Here is a 26342-nt window from a genome sequence, read left to right on the forward strand (position 1 = left end):
ACTGAACCTGAGGCAGAAGGCACAGCTAAAGCCGCCCCTGTTCCCCCGCTCCTGCTTTTCAAGTCAGTCTCACGCTTCGTAGGGGCTGAGCCCAAAATGCTTGCGCGCGCACTAAGCAGCGCGGACAAAAATATGCGATCCCATGGCCACGCGGCTCCGCCAGAGGGCAGCGCTGCTCACCCGGCTCCCGCGCAAAGCCGTGAGGCCCTGGCGCATGCGCCGATTCGCACCTGGTAACCGCGGTGGGAGGGGGGGAAGAGCCGAGTGGTTTTTGCGCATGCGCGAGGGTGGCGGCGTCAGGCGGTGGCAGCTCGTCCGTAAGTTTGGTTGCCGCGCGTCTGAGGGGTCGCTGGGGCGCGGGAGGGAGCGGGTTGTGCGCGCTGCCCGGCGGGTCGGCCTCGACCCCCCCACAATAGCGCCTGGTGGAGCCGTGGGTTCGAGTCCCGGCCGCGCCCGCCTCACCCGGAGCCCCGTGGCCGCGGGCCTGGGGGCGCTGCGCGGGTGCCGGAGCGTGGGCGGCTCGGCCCAAGCCGCTGCCTCTGGCGGCCTGGCACCAGGGCGGTTAGAGGGCAGCGGCGCCGCGCACCTGCCGGCCTCTGTGTGCGGGCTTGTGTAAGCTTGTGTAACTAAAAGTTTGTGCCACACACCCCGCTCCAAAACTAGGTGGCAGGTTTGGTGCCTTCACCTTTGATGCTCAGACTGACCACAGGGCAAGTGGGTGGCAATTTAAACACCTGCCCGTGCCTCTGTACATACCCACCTACATAGACTTAAGCTCATACAAGCTTGTGTATGCATGTGCACACGTTTTTATGAGGTGAACTTTGTGGGTACGCACGTGCGTGGGCAGCTGTTAAACGCATGCAGGTAGCACAAGCTTGTGTGAATGCGTATGCGAGTCTGTGAGATGAAATTTGTTCTACACACACGCGCATGCATATATCTAGCACAGATTTCAACTCACAAAAGCTTGGTTTTGGGGGTTTGGTGTGTGTGGTTTGGTTTGGTTTGTTTTGGCTGGGGAGGGAGGGTGTCCATTTAACTAGCCCAGCTAGTGCTGTCCTTTTGCCCACTGGCCGATATAAGTATTAAAGGCTGTTAAGCCACCAAACTGCCTGGCTAATTTTGGAGATGCAGTGTGTACTTGCCTGTTTGCGTCTCATCTCTGCTTTTTTACTGAACAGCTTCTTCCCTATTTGCAATGCTGACAGGTCCCATCAATTTAGAGGATGAGCAGTTTGCCATCTCTTAGTTTCTGTGCTTTTTCTCTTTCTGGTTTCTTACCTTGCTCCAAACTTAAAGCCAGTACTGCTGCCCAGCACCGACAGCGTTTGGTATGGGCTACTGGGATTTCTGATTCCCTTGCCCTTAAAGAAATGAGTGTCTGCCAAATGAGCTTGTAATAAACTGCCTATATTACAGAAACCCACTTAAGTTATCTAGTAGGTAAGGGTAAGCACCTTTACGGTCTTTCCAAAAACAATGCTGGCATAGTTAAAAACAGCAAAACTTTCTAGAGTAGATGCATCTTGGTTGTAGACCTGCATCTGTGACTCATCAGCAGGGATCCTGGTTTTCTTTGATAAATAAAAATTCCCCAATTTTCAGATTTAAAAAAAGTAACCCAAAATCCTCATTTGTCCGTGATTAAAATGAAACACCACTAATATATATAGATAGATATACGTATAGTAGTGTTTCATTTTGATCACAGAAAAATGTGGATTTTGGGTTACTTTTTTTAACCCCAAAATTGGGGATTTTTTTATCAGCCAAAACCAGGATCCCTGCTCATCAAGTAGAAACGCATTAAAAATGTTTGAAAACACATTTCCCCCTCCCATTCCTGCCATGCAGGAGTAGAAAGCACCCAGGAAACAGGGATACTTGCCTTAGAAATGTAAAAAGAGGTGTAATTTTAACCATGTATTACATTCCTAGATCCCAGATCCTGTCACTCTTGAATGCTATTCCATTGTAACTGATGTATCCCTTACTCACTGGTGTTTTATATTTTATATATATATATTTTAAGGTACTGGTTGAACACTGCAGGTTTATTAGATTAGTGAAATTATGTTTTGAGGCTTGCTTGATTAATGTTGATAAAACATCTGTTTGCTCTCAGTCCCAATTAATTTTCAGGGTGAGGTGACCTTAAATTTCAGACCATTGCAGCTTTCCCTTTGAATATTTTGTCATACGTTATTCATATATCAGCATATATTGGTCCCACCATACCCTGTTATCTCTTGTGGAGCTCAAATGCCTGTACTTTCTAGCTATGAGCAAGCCTGTTTTCCCTAAAGTCTGTAGATATTTTTGGTTGTATACAGCTTGATACTTTCGACAAGAGGTGGGATGCAATCTTTGCTGCCCCTTTGAAGTGCTTGTGTTGTTAAAATGATGAATGGTGAGGGAGTTGTGCTTGTGTTTTCTTGTTGGTGAGTTTTTTTTTGGTTTTTTTTTGAACGCCTTATTCTTTCAATAAAATCGGCAGCAACTGGATTTCCAGCCACAGGGTTCCCAGTGTAGAGCCTTAAAATACTTAGTAAAGAGTGAAGCTTTTGTGTAATCACTGGGATTATTTATCCAGGGGTGAATAAAGTTGTTGTCTGAATCTAACTGGAGTCTTGCCTTCCACAGTACAATGTAGACACGAATAAGTAGTTGCTGCTCAAGTATGAGAATTGTACAAGGAAGATAATTGTGGAACTGATTCAAGGGAAACTTCCTGTCTGAAAAATGAAGTATATGTCTCTTTAAAGCAGAAGCTTGCTTTAAATTTTTAGTGAGCAAACATTTAGCTTCTTCATATGTTAACAAATGATACAGTAAAGCTTTAATGTAAGGCCTGGGGAGATCCTGTGAGGTATATACATAATAGGATGTGATGTATCTATTTATTTTAAGTAACTAATATACATTGTCACGTTATCTGGGATCCTGAACAAACTTTATCTAAATTGGTAACTCGTAATTTGAAGCACTGTTAATTCAGTGTATGACAATTCTTAAGTGCCTGAAGAATTTAATTCTTTAGTTAAATGACTATTTAAGATGCATAAGTATTTCTAAATTAGCCATGGCTTTTTTTGTTCTTATTTTTAGTGTGTTTGAATATACAGTTGAAAGAGACTAAGGCATGGTGTTTATTCCTTCTCTAAGGGCTGTTGTATGCACCAAATCTGAGACAGATTGTACACAAAACTGAAGTGGAAGGTACATATGTAAACTTTCTCCATGGGTGGAGATTACAATCAATGGTTTGCCAGACAGAGGAGGACAAATTTGTGAACTCTCATTTGATAACAAAAATGGGGAAACTGATAAATGGATGCTACTCTCACTTCTTGTTAAATTTATTTTTCTAGATTACAAAAGGAAGGATTTTGATGATGTGACAATTAGAAAGAAGTCATGTCGACACTGTGTCCACCACCCTCTCCTGCAGTTGCAAAGACAGAGATCTCACTGACTGGAGAGTCACCACTACTAGCTGCTACTTTTGCTTACTGGGACAATATTCTTGGCCCTAGAGTACGACACATCTGGGCCCCAAAAACGGAACAGGTGCTTCTCAGCGATGGGGAAATAACTTTCCTTGCAAACCACACACTGAATGGGGAAATACTTCGGAATGCAGAGAGTGGTGCAATAGATGTGAAGTTTTTTGTCTTGGCAGAAAAAGGAGTAATTATTGTTTCATTAATCTTTGATGGGAACTGGAATGGGGACAGAAGTACATATGGACTATCAATCATACTGCCACAAACTGAGCTTAGTTTCTACCTTCCTCTTCACAGAGTGTGTGTTGATAGATTAACACACATTATAAGGAAAGGAAGGATATGGATGCATAAGGTAGGTCTATTCTTCATTACACCAAAAATATGCAAAGGGCTTTAACTTTTTGTATGGAAGGCATATTTTACAAAAGTAAAACTTAAGAGGCATATAATATTGTTTGTGGTGTTATCTAGAAAATTCCATCTAGAAAATATTCTTCACCTCTACACAAAACAAACCTTTATCCTGCCAATGTGCCTTTGAAATTACTGGGAGTTATACATCCTCAGCATCGCTCAGAAAGTTGCTTTGTGTCTGATTCCAAAACAGGAAAAACTGTGACTGAACCTTTATACAGAGCATCTTAATGTGCCCTGCACATTAAACCCATGTCTATACTCAGATTGGCAAGAAAATGTGAACTTCTGGGGATAAAGTATTGTCTAAAACTAACTGGAGAACCTAGGAAATGCAGAATCATACTTTCAAACTAAAAGCAAGAAGCGGAAAGAAAAGTTTTCATTTAGTCCAAATGTCTTCTGCCTTTGATATTCCAAATGAGTTTTCTTAATCAGATTGTGTTCAGCAGCGGGAGGCCTCATCTCTGAGTCCACTTCAGAAGTTTCTCTACAGACTGAACATTTTAAAAATAAAAAGCAGTCTCATTTTACAGTAAAAGCTGTTTTAGAGTCGGTTCTATTAAATTAAAGTATGCTTGGTGCTTTGTAGCTAGTAAGTATCTTGTAATTTTGTTGACAGAAGTTGCCAAGTAGCAGTTTGAGGTGAGGAAGTTCTAGTTCATCTTGCACACTAGATATTCTTTTATAAAGTTAAAATTCTATCCTTAAGATATAAATGGAAATGACAAGGTTTTGTTAATGTAAAAAAAGTATTTATTTATTTCATAGTAACTACACAGTAAATACTGCATTTACTGATGTGTCCGATTTTGATACTTTAGTCATTCTGTTTCAAAGGGGAATCTAATAATTTGCAGTCTTGTAATTTTTCAGTATAATATAAACATAAATTTTATGCCTACTTTTATCTTCCAAAACTCAAGTTTTGGAAGATAAACTTGAAATAAACTTGCTTAGCAGTTTATTATTTAATAACCATCAGTTAGCAGGTTCTTGTGCTTTTGGACAAGTACTTTCCTTGTTACATATCTCTTGCTTCAGTCTTCTGACAATTGAGGCAGAATGATCAAACTCAAGATGAAATACTGATTCTCTAGAATCGGTACAACTTATTCCTTACTTCCTTCCATGTCACAGTTTCTTTTCAGAAGCAGTTGTCAGTCCCTAAACCTACATTCATGAAGTCTTTTTATTTTGTGGAACAGGGAAGCTGCTTGGCTCAGTAATGATCCTGAAAGTAGTCAGGAATACTGAACACATCTTATCTCTCTTCCACTTTACTCTTGCCTGGAAAATGAAGAGCTGAGTGAAAAAGTGCTCTAAAATATAGATTAAGAAACATAAATTGCTATATTTTTATTTACTTGTTTCTTAGAAAGCTGTCCAGTTAAAAAGGTTTAATCTGACCAAATATTATTATTCTTAAAATAAAAGCTGCTGGAGCAACCCAGCGTACATAAGAAGAATGTCTTGACGCCTTATCCTGCAAGGAGGCCATTGGAATTGTAATGGATATCATGCCTTCCTGTTCCAACTGTGGTTGAATTGTTGACCATCCAACTTTCCTTAGAGGAGAAACTTGGTACAGATTAGAAATAATATCCTGAACTGACACATTCACTTGAGGTTTTGGATAAATCTCTAAAACAGTGGATAGAATGATGGACATAGACAAGCAACTACCTTAGAAGCCATTCAGAATGGAACTTGGCTTTATATTATGAAATTAGCTATTGAAGGTGTTATGTTTGTGAAATATCAGCTATCTCTCTACAAGAGATGTGTACAGTGCTTTGTTCAACTTCAACTGCATTCTCATTGAAACCAAAGTCAAGGATGGAAGTGCCGTAAAGAGATCAGTGTGGTACCATTGTTGTTTTTCCACAAGCACTTGTTTCAGGTTCAGTGAAGTAAGTTTTATTGCTGCCTGGAAGGGAAATCCTGCTGCAGTCAGCTCATTCTTTATTTGTATGTTGTAAGGAATTGCCTGTCTTTTCTATTCCCATTGCAGCTGATCAGCCTCAAGTAGCTCACTAATAAGAGGCTAATGAGTAAACCTGCTAAAGACATGGCAACTCTTCAGTTTCTGTAAGACAATATCTTTGGATCTTGTAGAATCTTTGCCTGGGATAGTGTAGTGACTGATGCTGCCATTCATTAGGGCCAAGGTTACGTACCAGATGGCGTGACATATTGTTGTAATAAGCTATGTTTTGATTATGTTCTCTTCTAAACTTCCGAATACTTGAAGCCATGGGATTCCCACTGAGCCAGTAACACGACCTCCTGTGTATTCTGTGATGTAACTTGAACCTTGCATGGAGATCTTCAGTGCTTAGTTTTAGAAAAGTTGAGATGCTTTAAAGACTTCTTTTTTTCTCAGCGTCTCTAATGTGAGAATACATCCATTTGTAGAAAGTAAATAAGCTTCTTCCAAAAGATCTGTGCTGCCGTGTGATAGGACAGATCAAACTATTCCTTTTCAACTAAAAATTGAAAATCATCATGGATGAATTTTACATCTTTTTTTCATTTTTCTTTTTAAATTTGGTCTTATTTACACCTACCTCCAAACAAGTTAAAGATTTATTAATGGGTAGTCAGGGAGCTTTTATATAGTATAAAATGGCTTCTCTTGTCACTACTGTGAACTCTGTAAAGGGAAAAAGTCTTGAACATCAAAATGTGAATCAAAGAAGCATGACTCTACAGGGAAGAAAGTTTTACCAGTTGATACTTGCGTGCATATGTGTGTAGACGTACCATGGCTTTTATAATTTTTCTGAAAAGTAACTGCTTCTCTTGCTCAGGAGAGGCAAGAAGGTTTCCAGAAGATTGTCTTGGAAGGCACAGAGAGAATGGAGGATCAGGTAAGAGCGACTGATTGCATACAGCACACCATCAAAAAACTATTTTATTGGAACCATTGATTCTAGAAGTTGGTGCTGCTGCTTATTTTTGAAATCCAGAAAGATGCCTTGGACTGGCTGAGTGGCCTGCAATGCACAGGAGGCAATCTTTGTGAAGATATGATGTTGGAAACTATGAACATATTGAAGGAAAATATTTCCCATCACGTTATGGGTAAAGTGAAAAATCTTTGAAGAATATTATCTTTCAGATAAGGGAAACCACTTATCTGTACTTGAAAATCTCTGAAGTTGACAGCTTCCATAGATTTATACGTTCTCCTTGTCAAAGGTAGGTTTTTCCTAGGTCATTAACCTGTGAGGATACAAAGCTGATGCTTGGAGGCCTTCCTTTTGAAACAGAGATGTGGTTGTAGACTGCAGGTATGAGATAAAGGGACATCCTCAATCTGAAAATGTGACCCTAGTTCTTTGTAAAGGAAAGATAGCAGAAATCATTTTGCATGTAATTATTGAATGAAAATGTATTTGTCTGCTTCTCTAGAACATCTAATTTTGGGATTGTAAAACTAGCCAATAACTGCATTTGTGGTACACTGTGGTAAAATGATCAAATTGTGTATGTCTTGTCTGAGCCAATCAAAATTCATTCAGAAGATTAACATAACAGGTTATAACGGGCAGGCAAAATACGGCCCGCAGGCTGCATCCAGCCCACCAGGCACTTTCATCCAGCCCATGGGCACCCACCAGCAAATTGTATCCAGCCCAGCCCTTCCTCCCACGATGGTGGGATTGAGGAACACACATATACACACACCTCTCAACATACCCTATTGTGCCTTGCTCCCACCCTCATGGGCAGAAGGGCCTGGCCTGGCCAGCATGCAGCCACCCCAGGGAACCTGCTCAGTTCCCCTGGCATCCCCCTTGCTCTGGGCAGCAGCTAAGAAAGTGATGGGGGTGGGGTGGACTACAGCTGGGTGGGGGCAGGGAGTGTGGAGCCTCTGCCCAGGGGGGTGGCGGGAGCGTGTAGCTCGGCTGGGCAGGGTGTGGGTATGAGGGGGAAGGGACTGTGCACACGCTTCCCCCTCCCCTCCACCCCCCATGGTGCACAGGCCCCGCGGGCTGCCAGCAGCAGACAGGGACACTTGGGATACTCATGCCCCATGCAGGTACTGATGCCCAGTGTCTTGTGGCTCTGGTCAGAGCTGTGCATGGGAGTGAGTAGTGCAGCCTCCCTGGTCCACCTCTATCACGGGGGTTCTGCATGGCATGGTTGCAGGTCCAATGCTCGCATAGCACTAGGGGAAGAAGTCCCGTGCGGGAGCCAGCTACCTTCCTGTCATCATCCTGTGCAGGTCCCAGGACTTCACAGGGGAGCAAGGGCCAGGGCTCCCCTCTATTTCTGGCAGAGTCCTGGGATCTGCACAGCAGAAGGCTGCCAAGGCAGCCAACCAGCGCTGGGCTTCCCCCAGTGCTGCATGAGTGCAGGAGCTGCAGGCAGTGGGTGTTGAGCACCACCAGGGAGTGGGGAGGTGGGAGTGTGTGCGGGGTTCCCACCCCCTCTCTTCACACAAGCCTCACACACTCACATCCCTGCCCCCACAATCCCTCATGTATACATACCCCCAACATACCCTATGCCCCCCTCACACACAGCCACAGCCCACCATACATGCACACGCTTCCCCAACACCCCTCCCCCCCCACCACACACACACACACACACACACACACACACACACACACACACAATGTATATATAAGGGTAAGACTTTCTTTTTGAGTTATTATACATTTCCTTCTATATATAGTATGTAAGCACAAATCATGACATATTTTTTGTAATAAAATTAAAATATGTTATAGTAGGTGTTTAACTTTTAGTGCATGATTTGTTTTTTTTCTGGTTCCAAAATGGCAACCCTCCATTCCCAAAAGTAGTATTTCTTGAGGGCAAGGGGAGGGACTTCTGGTGGCAAAGGTCAGGGGTTAGGGGGCGGGACTTCCAGTCCCAATATGGTGACCAGGGTGGGGCTACCCATGTGGTGTTTCACAGCTCACCAAAACTCATTAAGAGGCCCTCCAGCCAAAGTAATTGCCCACCACTGGTTTATAATCAGCTGTTTGCTTCTGTTTCACTAGCGTTGAACATATGTATCATTTGCCTTCCCCAAAACAGAAAAGTAAACTTACATGGCTTGTTGGTGTTGCACTATGGCTAGTAGCTTTCTATCTTGCATGCTATGCTTTTACTTCACAACACTTTATTTATTGCCCAGGGCCAGAGCATCATTCCAATGCTGACAGGAGAAGTTATCCCTGTAATGGAACTCCTTTCATCTATGAAATCACATAGTGTTCCAGAAGAAATAGATGTAAGTTCTTATGTTAGCTGCATTTTGAAAAGGAAGCACCTCTGCCCATCCTATTTAGTGCTGCCTTTGGTAAAATAAATCATTGTTCCCAGAAATCATTATCCATTTTGAGTGTTTGGTGCAAGAAAGCTCTCCTAAATGGTATTTTTGGTAATAGTTTATGCCGCATGAATTATCACAGCATTAGCAGCAATTTTGATCAGCACTCTAGCTAAAATGGCTGTTGAATGGTGGTATTCTTTTTATGAAGGGAGAGGAAAGAATATTCCACTGGCAATAATATTGCAGCAAAGGAGTAGATCTTAATATTGAGATCCATTAGAATGTGGGGCAGTGTTCCTAAGGAAACAGCTTCACTGGGACCAGTACAAACTATTCTGGATAGCGTACTAGGAAAATGCTGTGTTGGAAACAGTCTACCTTTTTAAGTGGAGGAGGAATTAGAGTAATGGTATAACTACTCCTCTCTTGGTGTCTGGCCTCATTCAGAAATGTAAGACTGATTTTTTGTGATTTATAACATACTCAATTCTTAAAATTTCCAAAACAGAAATGACTCAGGATCTTCTTGGGTTATCCCCAAATACTTTTAGGAATAGGAAATGATGTATTTTCTGGTGTATTGCATATCCTCATCTAAACTTTTTCTTTTCTTTTCATTCTCTTGCATTCTAGATAAGTGACACTGTCTTAAGTGATGATGACATTGGGGACAGTTGCCATGAAGGCTTTCTTCTAAAGTATGGTCTTGTTCTTTCTTTTATGCCATTGTGAAATAGCTGATGCTAGTATCTCTTCAGTTGGTTGCCTGGATTCATGGTTAAGGGTTAGTTTTGGGGAAATTAAAAAAAAAAACCTGCTAGTACTGATTATAGGTTCTTCATATGTTTATCTGTAAGATACTGCAAAAATTGTTTCTTTTTTAAATGAATAGTCAGGGACTGATAAATCTTAAACCATACGTTCAGCAAAACATAACTTTATCATCACTGAAATAATTGCTTTAGATAAATTGAAAGGAATTATATGACTTTGAAAATGGTTTTAAAAAGGATGTAAGAAATAAAGAACAAAATTTTGGGTTATTTAGTACCTGAAGGTGGGGGGCTAGGTTATTGTAGAAATGGTGGCTAATAGTATCTACATATATTTTTCAGACTTGCATTAAAATAAAAGTTTTCTTTTTTTGTACATAAAAACAGTTTACTAGAGCAGTAAATTAGTGCATAAACATGTATTGACTTAATAATGCTCAACACTTCCATACTTAAGAGGCTTTTTAATAGGCCATCTTCTTCCTTAAAACCTCTCCATCAATAATCACCTGACTTAGATAATACCTACTTCAAAGAGGTAGCAATGTTTTGGGGTTTTTTATGCATCGTCAACATTCTCACATTACCACCATAGAAGTCCAAATGCTGAAGATGTTAACATCCCGTTTTAAAGCATTCTGCAGCTTTTTCCTAGGTTTTGAACCCTGTGAGATTACTAAACTTTTAGAAATATTTAAAGTAATATCGCTAAATGGCTAACTGGAGGGGAATCCAACTAAGAAATGGCAAGAGTAATTGATCCTTTGACAATGTAGCATTTTATTACTGCTCTTTTAAAACATAATTGTCATAGGTAAATGTCTGGTTTTCATTAAGATATTGATACCAAGATTGAGTGTTGTTTACTCTTTTACAATGTGCCTGTGCAATAATAAAACTGATTCCATGAACAAAGCTGGCAGAGCCACAAGGTGCATAAGGTTGAGCATTCTGCTTTGTGCTATTCGCAGTTGTATGTCTGAGGGGTAAGGGAGACTTCTGACTTTTGCAGTTTTAAAATATCAATCTTGGCATGCTCTTGTCATAATTTTTTTTTTTTGTTGCATTAAAATCAAGTGCCCATAAAAAAAAAACAACAACAACAACAACAACAAAAAAAAAACCTCTGACCACTTCAGATGTGTGGTTATGTATTCCTTTTGGAACATGCAAAATACAGCTGCAGACATGTTTTTTCACAGGTAGAGAACTCCTTAGTGTTCACGTACTCTCTTGGATCCTAGTTTCTTTTGCAGTGAGATATAATAGCTTGTGCAAAGTCCACTATGGGATTAAGGCTCTGATATATTTTACTTACTTAATTTACTAGGCCCAGACCTGACTATGTGATTAGACTCCTTGTACACACGAGAGTGGTTTAAACACACTACAATACATGTTCTTCATGTTAAAGATAAATGATTTTTTACTTTGGCTTATCCTTGAGAATTGAGGAGAAGCTGTCTAACTGTAGGGTGTGTAAAAGTGATGTCCTTACCTAAAGGTCCTTAAGAACAGGTCATCCAAACATTGAGACAGAGTCTCTGCAGGTGTTTTGACATGTGCTCCAGGGATGTGGGGGAGCACTTTAATTAGAGCAGCTTCGAAAGCCTCCATAATTAAAGTACCTGAAGCATCTCGTGTGTCAGTGCCCCACACTTCAAAACAGTGGTGGGGGCACTTTATCTAAAGCTCATTGAACGAATTTTAGTTAAAGTACCCCACCGCCATTTTGAAGCGTGGGGGGTGCTGATACATGAGATGCAGAGGCTGGCTGGAGCATGCTAATTAGCACACTGCAGCAGGCTTGATTAATCAAGTCATTGAGTCTGCTCCGACACGCTGTAATTACAGTGTGTCGGAGTAGCCTCCCAGTACTCGTACAGGCACCCTGCATTCCTAATCCTGCCAGTAAATAAGGTGATGGATTAAACGATCTCTTGAGGTTCCTTTCAGCCCTATGTTTCTGTGATTCTGAATGAATGATCTTATGCTTTAGCTGTTAAAGACATAACTGAGTTAGATGCTATAGTAACTTAAAATATTACATCTTAAGTTTGCTTAAGTTTGGAGAATCTTGTTTTAGTTCCAAAATGCATTTGGGTTTTGGTAAAGGTAAGTCTGGCTCTTGACTTTTTTATATTAAAAGCATGCTTTTAGAAGATGAAGGATTTGCTGGAAAGTGGGCTGTTATGTATTAATTTGTATTTTGTTTAATTTGCAGTGCCATCAGTTCACACCTACAGACTTGTGGTTGCTCTGTAGTTGTAGGTAGCAGCACAGAGAAAGTTAATAAGGTAAATGCACTTTGTGATTCACTGGGTTGGATAGTGATTATTAGCACATCTGCAGCAATGTAGAAGTAGCAGGTAATGGGAAACAAAACATTTTTTTTCAGTAAAATTTTAAATTGCCTGTAAATGCATTTGGCATTGTATGGATGGCAGCACTGTATTGCTATCAGTCTTGAATTGGGTGCACTAGTAATTGATGACATAGTCTGAAAAAGGGCTTATCAATCATGTTCTGATGACTTTTAGCAGCCAGTTTCATTTTGCTGACCCTTTGCTGACCCAGCATAAAAGCTGAGGCCTGTACTCAAGGGTAGGATTTAAGAATTAGATTTAAATTGTCCATAATGTGTAAACTAGTGGGATCTAGACTGACTTTTTTTTTTACCAGTTAACTGTGGAAGTGAATACTAAACAAACAAAATTCTGTATAACTTTATTGTGCTGACTAGTTACCTGCCAAGGCAATTGTTCCACTGTGAATTGCTTCTGCACAGTATGTTTTAAGTCATCAAAACATCCAGGGCCACTTGTATATTAAAAAATGTATGCTTGCTGGGGCAGTGATTCTCAACCAGAATGATGCGACTCCCTGGGGTGAGATGCTTTTCAGGGTACTGGGAGCACTGTTAGGTATTCAAAAACCTACACAACTCATAAAATAAACCCGGAGATTTCAAATTAGGAATCCATTGTGTCAAAAGCCTTCTGACCTGTTGTGGTCTTTCAGAGTTCTTTGCAACAGAATTGCTGTATTAAAGAAATGATCACAAGTTAAGACCTGGTATTTTCTGAGGGGTGTCGTGTCTAACCAGGGGTGTCTTGAACCTAAGAAGGCTGAGAACCATTGTGCCTAGTGCTTATATCTCACCCATAGGATTTCCATGAGAGCATTTGGTGCATTGGATAAGATATATCAGATTTTGAGAAATGCGAATGTAGGATCCATGCATTCTGATCCTATTTCCTCATAGTTTTAGCTGTAAGTAATACAATTAAATGAAATAAATAGCTTAATTCTCTAGAAGTTCAGTTCATATTTGAGTTTTCATTGGCGACATGGGAGATGCAACGTGCCAGTCCAGACTTAAAATGTGTGCAGGCCTACAGTGGATAGCTTGCTGTTGAAATATACATTTGCTAGACCAGGGGTGGGCAAAATACAGCCTGCAAACCAGATCCATCCACCAAGGGATTCTGTCCATCCCACAGTAAGTCCCCCTGCCCTCTCCAGCCCAGACATGTGGGGCAGCCTGGGCCATGGCATGTGAAGTCAGTTCCACTGTTCCTGGGCTCATGGCGGGGTGGGGGCAGCGTGGCAGCCACACTCAGCTTCCCAGTAGCCCCTGCCATGGCAGTTCCTTCCAGCTGCTGCTGCCAGTCTACAGCACTATACCTAGCCCTGCTGCCTGGACGCTCCAGCCTGTCCACCCCAAACTCACTGCTGGCGTGCCAGATGGGGTGGGCAGGGAGGCAGGGTCTCCATGGAGACTGGTCTGAGTCCCCCGCAGGCCAGGTAGATGGGATAGGGCTGTGGGTGGGCAGGGAGTGGCATCCAGGAGCAGGCAGGAACTGGGGCTGTGACAGCATGGGGCTGGGGCCAGGGGCAGAGCTGGAATCTATTCCCCACACATCCCTACAAAGGGCACTGGTTCTGTGGGCAGAGATGTGTGGGGAGTAGATTGTGGCTCTGCCCTGGCCCTGCACTGTCACCGCTCCATGATCCTGGGCCACACCCCCAGACACCACTCCCTGCCTGTGGCCCCATCCCATCTGCCTAGCCAAGCATGCCCTGTCTGGGGGAGGGTCCCAGGCTGATCTCCATGGAGGCTCAGCCTGCTCTATCTGGCACCCCTGGGAGTGGGTGAGGAATGGACTGGCCCAGGGCCAGATAGGATCATTCCCTGCTCCAGTCACGCTGGACTGGGTCAGCAGCCCATTCCACCCCCCACCCGCCCCCAGGGGCCCCCAACAGCTCACCAAAACTCTTTAAGTGGCCGTCCAGCCCAAATACTTGCCCACCCCTGTGCTAGACTTTTTGGAACTGTCACCCTTCAAAAGGGTACTGCCTGTCTGCTGTCCATACTCCAAAGATAGAGAGTACTGGCCAGATGCCTTAATGAAGGAGGACTAGGCTTAAAGGCCAGGAATATCAGGATAGTGTTATATTTTTTTTGTCTCTGAAAGCTGCATTCTCAGGTGCTGTGCTCTCAGCCACAATTGATTGATTAAACTCTAATGGGAGACAACCTTCTCCCTTTCACATAAGTCTTTTTCACAAAGATGAGATGATTTTGAAACCCTGTTTTAAACCTTTTTCCTAAACTAATAACAGATTTTTCACTTGAATAAGAATGGTACTCTTGTCTACTTTTTCCCTGAGTTCCCTGACTTGGCAGGCAGCTATGTAGCTTGAATCCATAAAAAAGTTATTAGAGAAAAATAAGGGATAAACCTGCCTAGTTGTTGTGGGGAAGAAACCAAATGGGGGAAGTTCTTTTTTACTTAGACTCTTTCAAAGTGATAAGTAAATATTCAGAAATGCCAGTTTCATATGAATTGGAAGTATGTTTTGCACAAAGTGTGCCTCCCCCTATTGCCTCTATTGAAATATGTCTATTAAAACTTACTGATTTCTGGCAGGAGATTTCATTTCATTTCTGGTTGAATCTATACTTCAGTATGCCCTTAATAGACAGACAAGATGCTTGTTTCAGTAGATCTCCAATTTATTCCTGTTAAAGCTATTTGTCAATTCAATTACCCATCTGCAGTTGAGGTCTGCAGAAAGAAATAATGATAGAGAAACAAGGTTTTCTTCACTGGTGCATCCGATTCATTTGGACGGTTCCTTCTCCAGATCCACAGAGACTGTATTCGACATGTGTCCTCTAACTTACTCATTTGATTCAAAGGACAGAATGGGCTTCTGTAGTAACATCTTGTCTTGAAAGTGTTGGAGTGATGTTGTTCCCCAGTTGGTTGAGGAATTGAGGGGCAAGGATTTTTGTATGTGATATCTTTATCCCAGCCATTCAGTTGGTCCAATAAAAGTTAAACATGCTTTTGAATGCGAGGCATTCTTCGTCGGGTCTGAGGAAAGAAGCCAGCTCAGTGATGATTAAAAACAATGTGTAGGACTGTGAAATTGGAAGCGAGAGATTCCCAGGAGCAGCAGACAATTAAGCAAAGAAAAGAAACTTGATTAATGAGAGGTCAGGAACCTTTCAAAAGGGAAGAGGGTGGTTATCACCTGCAGTGCAAAGGAAGAATTTCAGGAATCAGGTAAAGTACAGTGTGCTATGAAGTAAATATCAATGTTTAGTCCTTGGTTCTTCATGTCTAGCCAGCATATGGATTTTTGCTCCCAAGCCCATCTTTTAAGGGTGTTTTTTAAATTTCCCTTGAGCACAATGATAGTGAGGTCAGAAAGGATGTGGTTGTTCTATGAAAAATGGGCTCCTACCAACATTTGTATGTCCCAGTCCTTTATATTTTTAAATAGTTCATTCCAGTGCATAGCTTCCATCTAGTTTCACCCATGTAGTTTACTATGAGGCCATTTGGTGCGTTGGATCAGATGTATCATGTTTTGAGAAATGCAAGTGTAGGATCCATGGATTTTGTTGGATTCATTATGGGAGGTGTTGACCGTTAAAGCAGTGGAGATGTGTTGACATCTATTGTTAAGACAAGGTTGTGTCCCAATACAGTCCTGGATGGAGAATCATAGAAAATTAGGTCTGGAAGGGACCTCAGGAGGGCATCCTTTTGTAATGGGGGGCCCAAAATTAAACAGAGTACTCCAGATGTGGCCTCACCAATCCTGGATATGGGGGAATAATCACTTCCCTAGACCTACTGACAACACACTTACCAATGTAGCCCAGTATGCCATTAGCTTTCTTGGCAGGAAGGACACAGTGCTGGCTCATTCAGCTTATTGTCCAGTATAACCCCCAGGTCCTTTTCAACAGAGTTGCTGCCCAGCCACTCAGCCCTCAGCCTGGACTGGTGCTTTGGATTGTTCCACTCTGAATGCTAGCCATATCCTCCAGCATAGCTGCTCCCCCCCCCCCCCCCCCCCCCCCCCCCCCCTGCCGCAGCTTGGTGTCATCTGCAGACTTGCTGAGGGTGCGCTTTATGCCATTTTCCAGGACATTGATGAAGATATTGAACAAAACTGGCCCCAGGACCGACCCTGGAGCACTCCACTTCATACTGGCTGCCAACTAGACATTGAACCATTAATTACTACCCTCCAGCCAGTTTTCTATCCACCTTACAGTCCAGTCATCCAGCCCGTACTTCCTTAGCTTGCCTGTGAGAATGTTTTGGGAGACGGTATCAAAAGCCTTGCTAAAATCAAGGTACACCACATCTATTGTTCTCCCTGTATCCACAGAGACAGTTGTCTCATGATAGAAGGCAATCAGGTTGGTCAGGCAACTTGCCCTTGGTGAATCCAAACTGATTGTTCATAATCACCTTCTTCTCTTCCAAGTGCTTAGAAAGGGACTCCTGGAGGACCTTCTCCATGATTTTTCCAGGTACTGAGGTGAGGCTGACTGGTCTGTTGTTCCCTGGATCATCCTTTTTCCCCTTCTTAAATATGGGAATTATGTTTGCCCTTTTCCAATCATCTGGGACCTCTCCCAATCACCAAGAGTTTCTAAAGATGATGGGTGGCAGCTGTACAATGACATCACCCAATTCCCTCAGCATCCTAGGATGTATCCCATCTGGTCCCATGGACTTGTATATGTCCAGCTTTTCTAACTTTTCTGATTTTGCTATCTAATGACTCATATGCTGCCATTAAGGCATAGGAGTTTTTCTCTTCTGTGTTAGTTATAGCACATATGAATTACAGTATTTTCTGGGCACTGCATTGGTATACATCAGTGGTCTCCAGCCTTTTTAAGTAGGAGATCACCTTTGGCATTTAAAACCAACCCAAGATCTACCATGCACTGCCACCACATCCTGCCCCTGCCCAGCAGGTAAGTCTGTGGGGCGGGAAGGGGGGGCAGATTGAGACAGAGGGAGAAAAAATTATTTGGGGGCCTACCTCCCCAGCAGGTAAGTCCCACCTGGCCAGGGCCCCACTCAACGTAACCCTGCTCCAGTCTCTGCGGCACTCCCTCACCATGGCGGCCTCTATCTAGCCCCCTGCCCCTTCCCTCTTCCACTGACTGACCTACTGGGCTGGGGCGCATACATGCATGTACATGGGCACTCAGCCCACCCCAGCCTCAGATCAACTCCAAGAGGCTCTGAGCTCTACCAGTGGATCAAGATCCACTGGTTGGTGACCACTGGTATACATAGTTCTGAGTTGTGAAGCTGTGACATAAGATGCCTACACTGTGCCTCCATAGAGGTAATATGTGTAGAGAACCTCAGTTATGGAGAAGGAATCTTCCCACACTTCGTTTTTTGTTTTCCTTATTTATGTTGTAGTAATCACAGAGTCCCAGATTATTTTACAGGACTGGAACCTTTTTCTGTAATAGATTCTTCTTACAGAACTGGGAGGTAGTTTTGTTCAAGTGTGTGCATGCATAGTGCATGCTCATATTAATATGAAAGAGGCAAGGATGTCTTAGAGTCATATTTTTAATTGGACTGACTGTGTAGTTGGGATAAAGTTAGAAAAGCTTTCAAATGCAAGACGTTCATGAATGCATGACCTGAAGAAGAATGTCTTGCTTCAGAAGCTTATATGACTTTATCCCAACTACATAATTGGTCCAAGAAGAGATCACCCTAAGAAATATTTGCTTCCCACATAATTTCTGGACCATCACAGCTACAACATCACTCTTATACTACAGTATTTATAGGACATGCTTCCAACAGCAGGGAGAGTGGTGGTAAGCTCTTCGAGGTTGTGCTTTGTATAGGAGACTGCTTAGTACTGTGGTGTTCTAATTCATGAATAGGACTTGTAGTCAAAACCCCTGATGCAACATACTACATTTCTATGTAAATGTAAATACAAACTATATTTAGAATACATATGTTTTCAAATTAGATGCTACGTGACTTGCAGGAAAACTAATACGGGAAAAAGGTAGATTGCCTTGGCTATCACATGTTTTGATTTACACTGAAAATTTTGTGATGGTGGCATCTCTGTCCAGGTAATCAATAAAAGGTAAAATGTGCTTCGTTGTCACAAAATATGCATGAGAAATATGATGGACAAGCTGTTGACCAAGACTACTAAGCATTATTTTAGGGTTGTGGCAGAAGGGCGACACCTGAAGTTTGCATTGCTGCAGTAATGAGTCTTATTAGTATCACAGTGTTTTGAAAATAATGTTGAGCAAGCGTGATATTTAAAACAAACAAACAAAAAAGCTGGAGAAGCCTATATCGGTGTAGAACAAGGGCATATCTCTTAAAAGTTGCACCAGTGCTTCTAAATGTATGCGTTCTTTGAACCGCAGAAGGTTGCCAAAGCCAAGAAAAGATGAAATTTTCTGAAGAGCTTGGCCACTTAATGAAGTGGCTGGCAAGTCAAGAAAGCTCAGAATTTTGGACACTTTCTAAGATTTGGCTGAAGTTGTCATTGGAGACTGAGAGCAGTTTCATTTGAGTGCTGGGGATGGAAGCCAAAATAAGGAGAGCCTACTTTGGAATCAGAGGAGAGGAACTCTAAAAGCAATTATATATAGCACATGTAATCATTGTAAAGATAAAAGGAAGATGAAGGTGGTAGTTTTAGAAGGCTGGGAATGAAGAAAGTATGTTTGCAGTGTGAGGGGAAAGAGCCAGAGGAGACTGGTATTAAACAAAAGAACAAGTACTTGTATTTTGAGGAAGTCTATGCAAGTATGTTCTGTTTGTCTGTCTTTCTGAAGGTGCACTCACTTTTGCACTTCTACCTCAAATATTTGTTTGCAAAGTAAATACAACAGGGGCATCTCTTTTTTTTTTTCATTCTTAAGAAAGAATTTTATTGAACTTGTAAATTATCTGCTGTTTTTGGCATATGATCATTCAGCAGTTCATAATCTCAAGTTGTAGGTGCCTTGGGGCATAGACCATGCTGTCTTTTCAGTATGGCTAATGATAGATCTGCTAGATCAGGGCTTGGCAACTTTCCCACCATGGGCTAGAGCTTGCAATCCAGCCCCCTGCGGTGGGTTGCAGATCTTTGGTCCCCAAGCACCCAAGCTGCCTGCACTTATCCATTAACACCTATTTTAGTTTACTTCATTTTTGAGTAGTATAACTTGCATTTTTATTTTAGTCTGGTGAGTTGTTCTGATTTAATTATTCATTTGAAATTTATATGTTAATTCTGGTCAAATGTTGTCCAGAGCTATGTTCTAAAATCAGTGCAGTCTTCACTAGCGTCTGCTCTTTTTTTTTAAACATAACTTTTAATATTACAGATAGTGAGGACACTCTGTCTCTTCCTTACTCCATCAGAACGGAAGTGTTCCAGACTCTGTAGAAATGAGTCTTCCTTCAAATATGAGTCGGGGCTCTTTGTACAAGGATTGCTTAAGGTAAGTCCATTTTGCCTTTAAGTGTTGCACAGCTAAATTTTACTCTGTTCCAGCTAGAAAAATCCTTCTGTATTTCAGTTGTTGATACAGTTTTTCCTCTTCATTTGATTTCTTCCATCAGTGTTTAGAACCAGGCTTATCCCTATTCCTATGGCTTTTTGTTTTTAAGACTGCTAACATTTCAGCTTGTCGCTACTGTGTCCCTTTTCTTTGATGATACTTTTGTTTGTATTGTCCCTTTGCTTTGGGAATACATCTGTTTATTGAGCCGAAAGGTATTAAGTTGCCTTCACTAAGTAAATCATGCTTGCCAAAAAGAATGTTAGTTTCCAGTAGGTTAATGTACTAGGAAAAGTACTTTCAGATAATTATTAGAAATGTTTGGAGCTTGTTTAAAAAAAATAAGACTGATATTGCTCAAAGATGTTTCGGTCTGAATTTGCCAGGCAAGATGTACACAATTGTAAAATGACAGGAAAATAAGAATTAGATTATTAAACAACAGCACAATGTGTCAAACTGGAAGTGGGGAGCAGAAGATCAATACAGTGGAGCATAGAAAGTAAAGAAGGGAAAATGCTCAAGACCCAATTGCACTTTAGATGTAATCCCTGAAAAAGGTACAGTGAGTCTATGCTACTGCAGGAGCAGGCCAGAAGCCATAATCTAGATTTTAGTCTCCCTCTATTCCACAATGGGAGTAATTTAAACCATCTTTGTATGGCACAGGCTACTTCCCTTTCCATGCCACTCCCTTTTCATGGCCAGTAGGATACTGCTTGCTTAAAATCACACTTAGGTTATACTATTGCTGTTTTTAACCTTGTATATTGCCTTGATTTTTGTGCATGTAATATGTCATGTTAGTGTTGTACCATTTGCATTGACACTGGAAAGGTGTCACTAGCAGCCACACAGTGATGTATGTAAAACTACTTCTTGATTCCTTCCAATGCTTCTATCTATATTAAGGCATTTATCCAGTGTAACAATACAGTTTTATTAGATACATAAACGCACCTCAGATTGCTCCTGAAGTGAATATTTTTAAAACATAAGTCTGTTTCCTTAATACTGTCTTTTCAGATACCTGTTCTTTCTTGTAACTAGAAGACTTTAATTCTTTTCACTGTAACAGGATGCGACTGGAAGCTTTGTGTTGCCCTTTCGTCAAGTAATGTATGCTCCATATCCCACTACACATATAGATGTGGATGTCAACACAGTGAAGCAGATGCCTCCCTGCCATGAACATATATATAACCAACGGCGATATATGAGGTCTGAGCTGACAGCATTTTGGAGAGCTAATTCAGATGAAGAGATGGCTCAGGATACCATTATCCATACTGATGAAAGCTTCACACCTGACTTGTATGTACTGGTCCTGTACTTTTTCTCAAAATTATATAGCTCAGAAGAGTGTATTAGTATAGCCTTTACATATTAGCATATATTTGCTAATAAAATCTATTTATGTTTACTCAGAACTGCTTTACTTAGGATAAGCCGCCTGGTATTTGTGTTCTTCATGGGAGGGAAACAGTGTATAGCAAGTTTAAAATATTAACAAAATTATTGCTCAATATTTCATTAGCACTTGTTCTTTAATGTGTGTTAATTATCTTTTAATGGGGGTTTGGTTATTTTGGTTTTAAATAAAGACGGTGTACAGTAAAGTTCATTTTCAAGTCAAGTGATGGTTATCCATTTAGTGCTTCAGGGCTGTCACTTTGCCTTATATTCTTAAAAATAACTCACTGAAATGTATTTTTATTTCAAATGTTGTTATAGTTATTTGTCTGGAAGAATTTACTCTTTTTGTCATGCACCAATATAATGCATTCATTGCTGCCTCGTGATTTTTTTTTTGCCTGTTTTTTCATAGGAATATCTTTCAAGATGTCCTGCATCGAGATACATTAGTAAAAGCCTTTCTAGATCAGGTAATGGCTGCCCTTTCAGAAGGAACAAAAGATAAAAGCAGTGCATTGCTCTGCATAACAAATAGCTTAATATAAACAGATCCTTCCCTGCATTGCTGCAAATGACTGAATTGGCATTAAATAAATATATGAGTTTGTGCAGAAATGTAATTGCTTGCTAGTTGCAAGTTCCTTCAAAGCATGTATGACACACATAGCAAGAATATCAAAATTGCATAGGCTGCCCACATACCCTTCTTGAGTTGATGCTGTGATCCTTTGAATGGATAGATAGCACAAAGCAGCGAATATTTTGAACTAGAGTGCAGAGGGGTGAGGGAGAATTGCAAGATCATGGGATTGTTCCCTGGCCAGGAGTATAATTAAAAGTTGTTTTCAGTTTAAAGTGCCTGGCTGCTCAATGTACCTGCTGCAGGAACCCTCAGAGAACTGCAACTTAAGTTTAGATTCGTTCTTAGGATGGAATTTGAATGATATAACTTAACATGTAACATGTTTAGCTAATTTTCTACTGTTACTTTTAACAGGTCTTTCATTTGAAACCTGGCTTGTCTCTGAGGAGTACTTTCCTTGCACAGTTCCTGTTAGTCCTTCACAGAAAAGCTTTAACTCTTATAAAGTACATAGAAGATGACACGTAAGTAAAAAGATAATGGAAAGGCGGGGTATGGGAATATCTTGCTGTTCACTAAAAATCATTCTGCACTGTAAAAATGTTTGTTTGTTCCATTACTTTTGCAGGCAAAAAGGAAAAAAGGCTTTTAAGTCTCTTCGGAGCTTAAAGATAGACCTTGACTTAACAGCAGAGGGCGATCTTAACATAATAATGGCTTTAGCTGAGAAAATCAAACCAGGTCTACATTCCTTTATCTTTGGGAGACCCTTCTACACTAGTATGCAGGAACGTGATGTGCTAATGACATTTTAACAATACATTGGTGTGTGGTATTGCAATTCTGGATGTTGCTGAACGAGTTACCAACATAAACACCACTTCCCTCTGGGCAAGCTATGTCCTTCTTCTCTTATGCAGCATTATATAAATAAAGTAACACTACAGTCCATCAGAAGTGAGCAGGCAGCATTATTAGGTGGAGAGTCACTTCAATCAAAGAAGTCTTTTTCAGAAGAATCCCTGTTTTGTGTGTGTGTACATGTTCCCCAATGGAAATTAATATTTCTGCAGATTTTGTTAGAGGTTCATTGTGTAAACTTGGCCACATTTGAGGTTTTCAGAATCACAGAACATTCTGGCTTAAACTAATTTAAAGGAAGGGTTTTTATATTCTCTGAAGAGATCGCACAACTCTTTCTTCCTTTCCTCCCTCCCACAACATCACTTTCCTTCAATTTTATGTCAGTTTCCTCCATTCTGCTAATTGTATTTCCTAGTATGGTAGAAAACAAATTCTGCCCTGCAGCATGGGGCCCTTTCATCTGTGAACTAGAAAATGGAAAAGAGATATTTCTGTTTCTTCTTTTATTCTGTCATCTGTGATGTTTGCATGAAATCTACCTTCCTTTTCCCCTCTATTCCAACTCCAGTGAAAACTTTTGGTTATCAAAGCTGAAGAATTTTTTTAAAACCTTGAAAAGGCAAGAGAGGAGTGTGCTTTGCAGTGTCATTCTTTGAAGCAAAGTGCTAACATTTTGCAGATAGATAGAATAAAACTGATGGATAAAATACTGCTTTTAAAACTGGGTCATTATTTTTGCTGCTTTGTAGGTATAAGTGCCAAGCAGGATATTCTGTCACTGATTATGTTGGACCATCATGCATTTCAGTGTTTAATGACCCAACATAATTGACCTCTTTCAAAACACAAAACACCAAAATTTGATTTTATGCTTGAATAGCAATTGCCAATCTTTTCTTGTATAACCTGCTGCTATTTTTCTCTATTAATAAGAGCAAGGGCCAAATTAAGACATTAGACCACCTGTGCCTTTTCTTTTTGGAAACAGATGCAAACAGACAGCTATTTTTTTTTCATATTGTTTTTATCAATGTATTCATTGTAACTTAACTGATAAATTGAGGTGGTTGTGAACTAATATGAATAGTGAAGTTCTTGGATAAAGCCAAACCTGATTTGCTCGGATGCTAATCTTTCCTCCATCTCCAGTTCACCTCTGTTGCTTGTTCTGGTTTTCTTGGAGAAGATAAAGGGTAGGAAGAAGATGGGACATATATTTTACCTGCTTTTCACTTTTTATTTCTTACTTGAATAATCTGAACTTTTGAATTAATTTTTAAGTTTCCTAGAGACGTTCAAGATTTTGTCATCATACTGCATGCTCTGCTGTAATCAATAATCAATCTGCATTGCATGCTGCTTTTTTGCCAAAGGTAGGAATCTACTTCTAGAAGTGCAATGTATTAGTGTAAGTGCAATGATTGGAGGTTACTTGTCAAAGAACTGTCCTTGTTATCCTGTATTTCTAAGTAAAGTTGTTGATTTCCTACTACACCCCTTTTTGGAGTTTATGATGAGATGGTTTTCTCTTTAAACTAGCCATTTTCTATGACCCTGTTCTGTTAGGTGAAAGACAGTCATGCTTCTCATGTATTGCCTCCCTTAAAAAGGGATATTGTCAAATACCAAATGTCCAAAATGTATCATTTTCTTTTAGGAAAGTGTATTCTGCAATCCAGATTTTTAGAACTTAATTTTTAAACAACTTGGATGTGCAGGTGTACACCAGAGCTGCATGTGCAATTATTTTGATGGCACATGAAAGTCAATTATATGCAAATGGCCATAATTTGCTATTCGTCTACTCAGTTACCTGATTACATGTATAATCACATGTGGTCAATTTATGGCTTTCTTTTTTTTTTTAAAGAGTTTAAGTAGGAACCTTGCAAAATATATCAAGCTCTTGGATACCCTTCCCCCAGTTTCTCACGAGGAAAGCCATTGTTAGAATTATGCTGACATATTCAGTGATATAAAGATTCAGATTCTATTTTACCTTTTTGTTGTTAATTTTCTTCTGCATTTTAATCAGCTTGCCAACTAGAAAAGGGCATAATTGACAAAATATCTGACTCAGTTTTCTGAAACGTAAGTAATTAAGGGGTTGATGTCCAACTGGTTTTAGATGCAGAGATGGAATTAATCATTCTAGCTTGATAAAGCTTTGACACTACTAACATTGAAGCTCTGTTGTTTGAAAATATGTTAGTGTTCACTGAAATAACTAAATGCTGGAAATTTGTTCAGCTGCTAGTTTTGTTGCACTATTGTCATGGGTACAGATTGTACAGTGAAATAATTTATTAATACATTTGCATGCTGTGTTGTAAATCTTTTTGCTCAGGAGAAGAAAGACTTTCTAATAAAATGCACATGTTATTTTATTTGTTACTCTTGAGCTTCTCTTGAATCTTTTTTTACAGAAACATAATACTGCGTACAAGGTCAAGTGAGTTAAACTATTTTCAAAAATTATGGGAAAAGATCCCTTTTTTACCAGAATGAGATGAAAAATTTATTCTTCCAAATGCAGGATTTTAGGCTACGTTGGTGAAGGCATTAAATATAATTGACACTTGGCAGCATCTTTGAATAAATACAAGACAACTAGTAAGTGTAAAGATGCTAGTCTTCTAAAATTGTATACTTCAGAACTCAGGGTCTCTGATTCTTCATGGTTCAGTTTATTTCCAGAGATAAATGGAAGTTTTTGAGTGTTCAGGCCCCTTACATGTCTAAATGTAGATTTAGAAGCCTGAAACTAGGTCCCTGATTTTAGAAAATAAAACTTTTCACCAGGTATGAGAATTAAGACCATGTCTTTTAAGGAGTGCCTGCGGCTCATTTGTATGTCTAGTAAGCAACTCCTTGCACCTTTTTTAAAGGGTCCTATATTGTCTGTTTATCAAGTAATCTGCTTTGCATGGGAGTGGAATATAGTTTATAGGCTTCTTTGGTGTTGGAAGGGTGACTAGCTTTAGAAGATGCTTTCTTTTGCAAGTCCTCCCCTATTTGGCACAGCTGCCATATCCACATCTTTGGTCACTTTCTGCTGCCCCACTCTCTGGATGACTTGTTATTAAGCTATAATGTACATAGAGTTACATTTCCCTCCCACACACATGCACACACTTCTCTCACTTACCTAGGATCACTCCTGCTTGGCGAGAATTTGAATGTAACATCAGCTTTCCATCTCAGAATTAGTGACTGTCCACAATGGGTTTTTTTCTTCCCCATCCAACAGCACACTATGCCACCCCAGTTGAAGCACAGCACTCCCTTAAGCAGACTGTTGCCTCAGCAACAATTTTATTACCAGTGAAGGGAGTATTTGAGCATGAATTTATATTCTCAAAATTTGACTGATGCTGAGACATTAATAGTAGGGTTCATCCAATATTTGTAGCGTATTCCTTATGTTAAGTGATACTTCCTCACTTCAGATGTAATAGGTTATATAACAAGTCAGTATTGGTTGTGCTGTTTCTTGTGTTTCAGCAATAAACATACTAAGGACCATACAACATCGCTCTATGGCTTATCGTACCCCCAATAGAACAGTGTAAGGTACTTAATCTGTGTCCTGTTTTTGGCCTACAATTGT

General features: G+C 40.6%; 1 protein-coding gene across 3 annotated transcripts; it reads left to right on the forward strand.

Moving 5' to 3' along the window:
- Positions 1-237: 237 nt before the first annotated feature.
- On the forward strand, positions 238-25126 carry C9orf72 (C9orf72-SMCR8 complex subunit). 3 transcript variants are annotated; one of them, XM_014596358.3, is made up of 11 exons: positions 238-317; positions 3375-3864; positions 6740-6799; positions 9085-9180; positions 9856-9920; positions 12220-12292; positions 19693-19809; positions 20948-21183; positions 21698-21755; positions 22283-22392; positions 22497-25126. In XM_014596358.3, the coding sequence occupies exons 2-11, from the start codon at positions 3421-3423 to the stop codon at positions 22681-22683; spliced, it is 1446 nt and encodes a 481-aa protein (XP_014451844.1). In that variant the 5' UTR covers positions 238-317; positions 3375-3420; the 3' UTR covers positions 22684-25126. The 3 variants fall into 3 exon arrangements, with proteins under 3 accessions (XP_014451844.1, XP_014451845.1, XP_014451846.1); XM_014596359.3 differs by lacking the exon at positions 6740-6799; XM_014596360.3 differs by lacking the exons at positions 21698-21755; positions 22283-22392; positions 22497-25126 and having other exon boundaries at positions 21018-21127.
- Positions 25127-26342: the final 1216 nt, after the last annotated feature.

Source organism: Alligator mississippiensis, chromosome 3 (genome assembly GCF_030867095.1).
Source record: "Alligator mississippiensis isolate rAllMis1 chromosome 3, rAllMis1, whole genome shotgun sequence".
NCBI classification, from domain to species: Eukaryota; Metazoa; Chordata; order Crocodylia; family Alligatoridae; genus Alligator; species Alligator mississippiensis.

What these genes read in the sequence shown, in the direction of transcription:
- C9orf72 (XM_014596358.3), top strand. Translation starts at nt 3,421, where the DNA reads ATGTCGACACTGTGTCCACCACCCTCTCCTGCAGTTGCAAAGACAGAG. An exon ending in GCACAGAGAAAGTTAATAAG is followed by an intron (nt 12,293 to 19,692) that starts GTAAATGCACTT and finishes TTAATATTACAG; the next exon opens with ATAGTGAGGACACTCTGTCT. An exon ending in GAAAGCTTCACACCTGACTT is followed by an intron (nt 21,184 to 21,697) that starts GTATGTACTGGT and finishes GTTTTTTCATAG; the next exon opens with GAATATCTTTCAAGATGTCC.